The sequence below is a fragment of the Rhincodon typus genome, unplaced genomic scaffold (genome assembly GCF_021869965.1).
Source record: "Rhincodon typus isolate 14 unplaced genomic scaffold, sRhiTyp1.1 hic_rhity00000066, whole genome shotgun sequence".
Taxonomy (NCBI): Eukaryota; Metazoa; Chordata; class Chondrichthyes; order Orectolobiformes; family Rhincodontidae; genus Rhincodon; species Rhincodon typus.
Genome location: NW_025965704.1, coordinates 92,093 through 93,200, shown reverse-complemented (window position 1 = coordinate 93,200; position 1,108 = coordinate 92,093). Strand labels below are relative to the sequence as shown.

At 45.4% G+C, this 1,108-nt stretch overlaps 1 protein-coding gene across 3 annotated transcripts in view; it reads left to right on the top strand.

The window, feature by feature from the left end:
* The window catches only part of LOC125488214 (protein INCA1-like), a 5,526-nt gene extending 5,010 nt beyond the window's left edge, over positions 1–516 (top strand). For all 3 annotated transcript variants that reach the window (XR_007266257.1, XM_048621139.1, XM_048621138.1), the window contains one exon: positions 169–516. Coding sequence is in view for 2 of the 3 variants with exons in the window: in XM_048621139.1 (XP_048477096.1) it covers positions 169–348 (180 nt within the window). In the remaining variant the exon portion in view is untranslated. The remainder of the gene's footprint in view (positions 1–168) is intronic.
* The last annotated feature ends 592 nt before the right edge of the window (positions 517–1,108 follow it).

Sequence of the window (1,108 nt, the reverse complement as noted above, 5' to 3'; positions counted from 1 at the left end):
TGTGGATTTTCTTTTTTTTTGTGAAATTTCTGGCTTTTGTTTTGAGATTTTTTTGTTTGAAGTGATTGCTGCTGATGGGTTGAGCCCAATTCTGAATTGACGATGTGTTTTGTGACATGTGGTTCATGATGAAAAGACATTGCGATCTCTCTCTCTCTCTCTCTGCAGTTTTTCCAGCCCCAGTGGAAGTTTGGAGTTCCAGACCAGCGCCTCATTCTAAAGGACACTCCGTATCTGGCTTTTTACGGAACAGAGGCTCAGGAGAATTCACAGCCTTTCAGTTTCCTGACAGAGACGGCACAGGAGGACAGAACTTTCTGGAATGTGAAGCACTGTGCTGAGGAATAATTAAAGAATGGGTCAGGCGAGAGCGTGCAGTGAAATGGTTATCCACCTCCTTGTTAATGTTATTTCTATTTATTACAGTGAGTCTCGGAGGCAGAACGGGGCTTGATGGGTTCGTGCATTGTCTGTGCTTTTCTGATGTTATAGTAAAGAAATACCTTTGGAAGCAGAGTGATCTGGGTCCAGCTTTCTTCATGGTTCCTTCGGAGGACAGTAGCTAAGGAGAAAACAATTCTCATTATCCCCTCACTCCGAAACAGCCCCTCACCCTGCAATACCCCCTGCCCCAGAAATAAATCCCTGTCATTGCAATCCCCCACTCTCCCCTTCCCTATAATTTCCCCCTCCCACCATATTCTGCAATAAACCTTCCCTATCCTCCACCTTTTTGTGTGTTCTCCAGGACCTTTCCTCAATCCCATCGCCAGCTCCTCCAAAGCTGTTCCCCCTTTGCTAAAGGATTTCCACGTTGGTCTGAGCGGCTGGAAAGGTGTGATTTTTATCTTGTTATGTCTTGGCCTTTTTGGTTCATTCAGCATTGATGCTTTTGGATAAGGAACTTAGAACATAGGAACCAGGAGCAGAAATGGGCCATTCAGCCCCTCGAGCCTGCTCCCCCATTCAATAAGATCATGGCTGATCTTTTCATGGACTCAGCTCCACTTACCCACCCACTCACCATAACCCTTAACTCCTCTACTGTTCAAAAATCTATTGATCTTTGTCTTAAAAACATTCAGTGAGGGAGCCTCAGCTGCTTCAC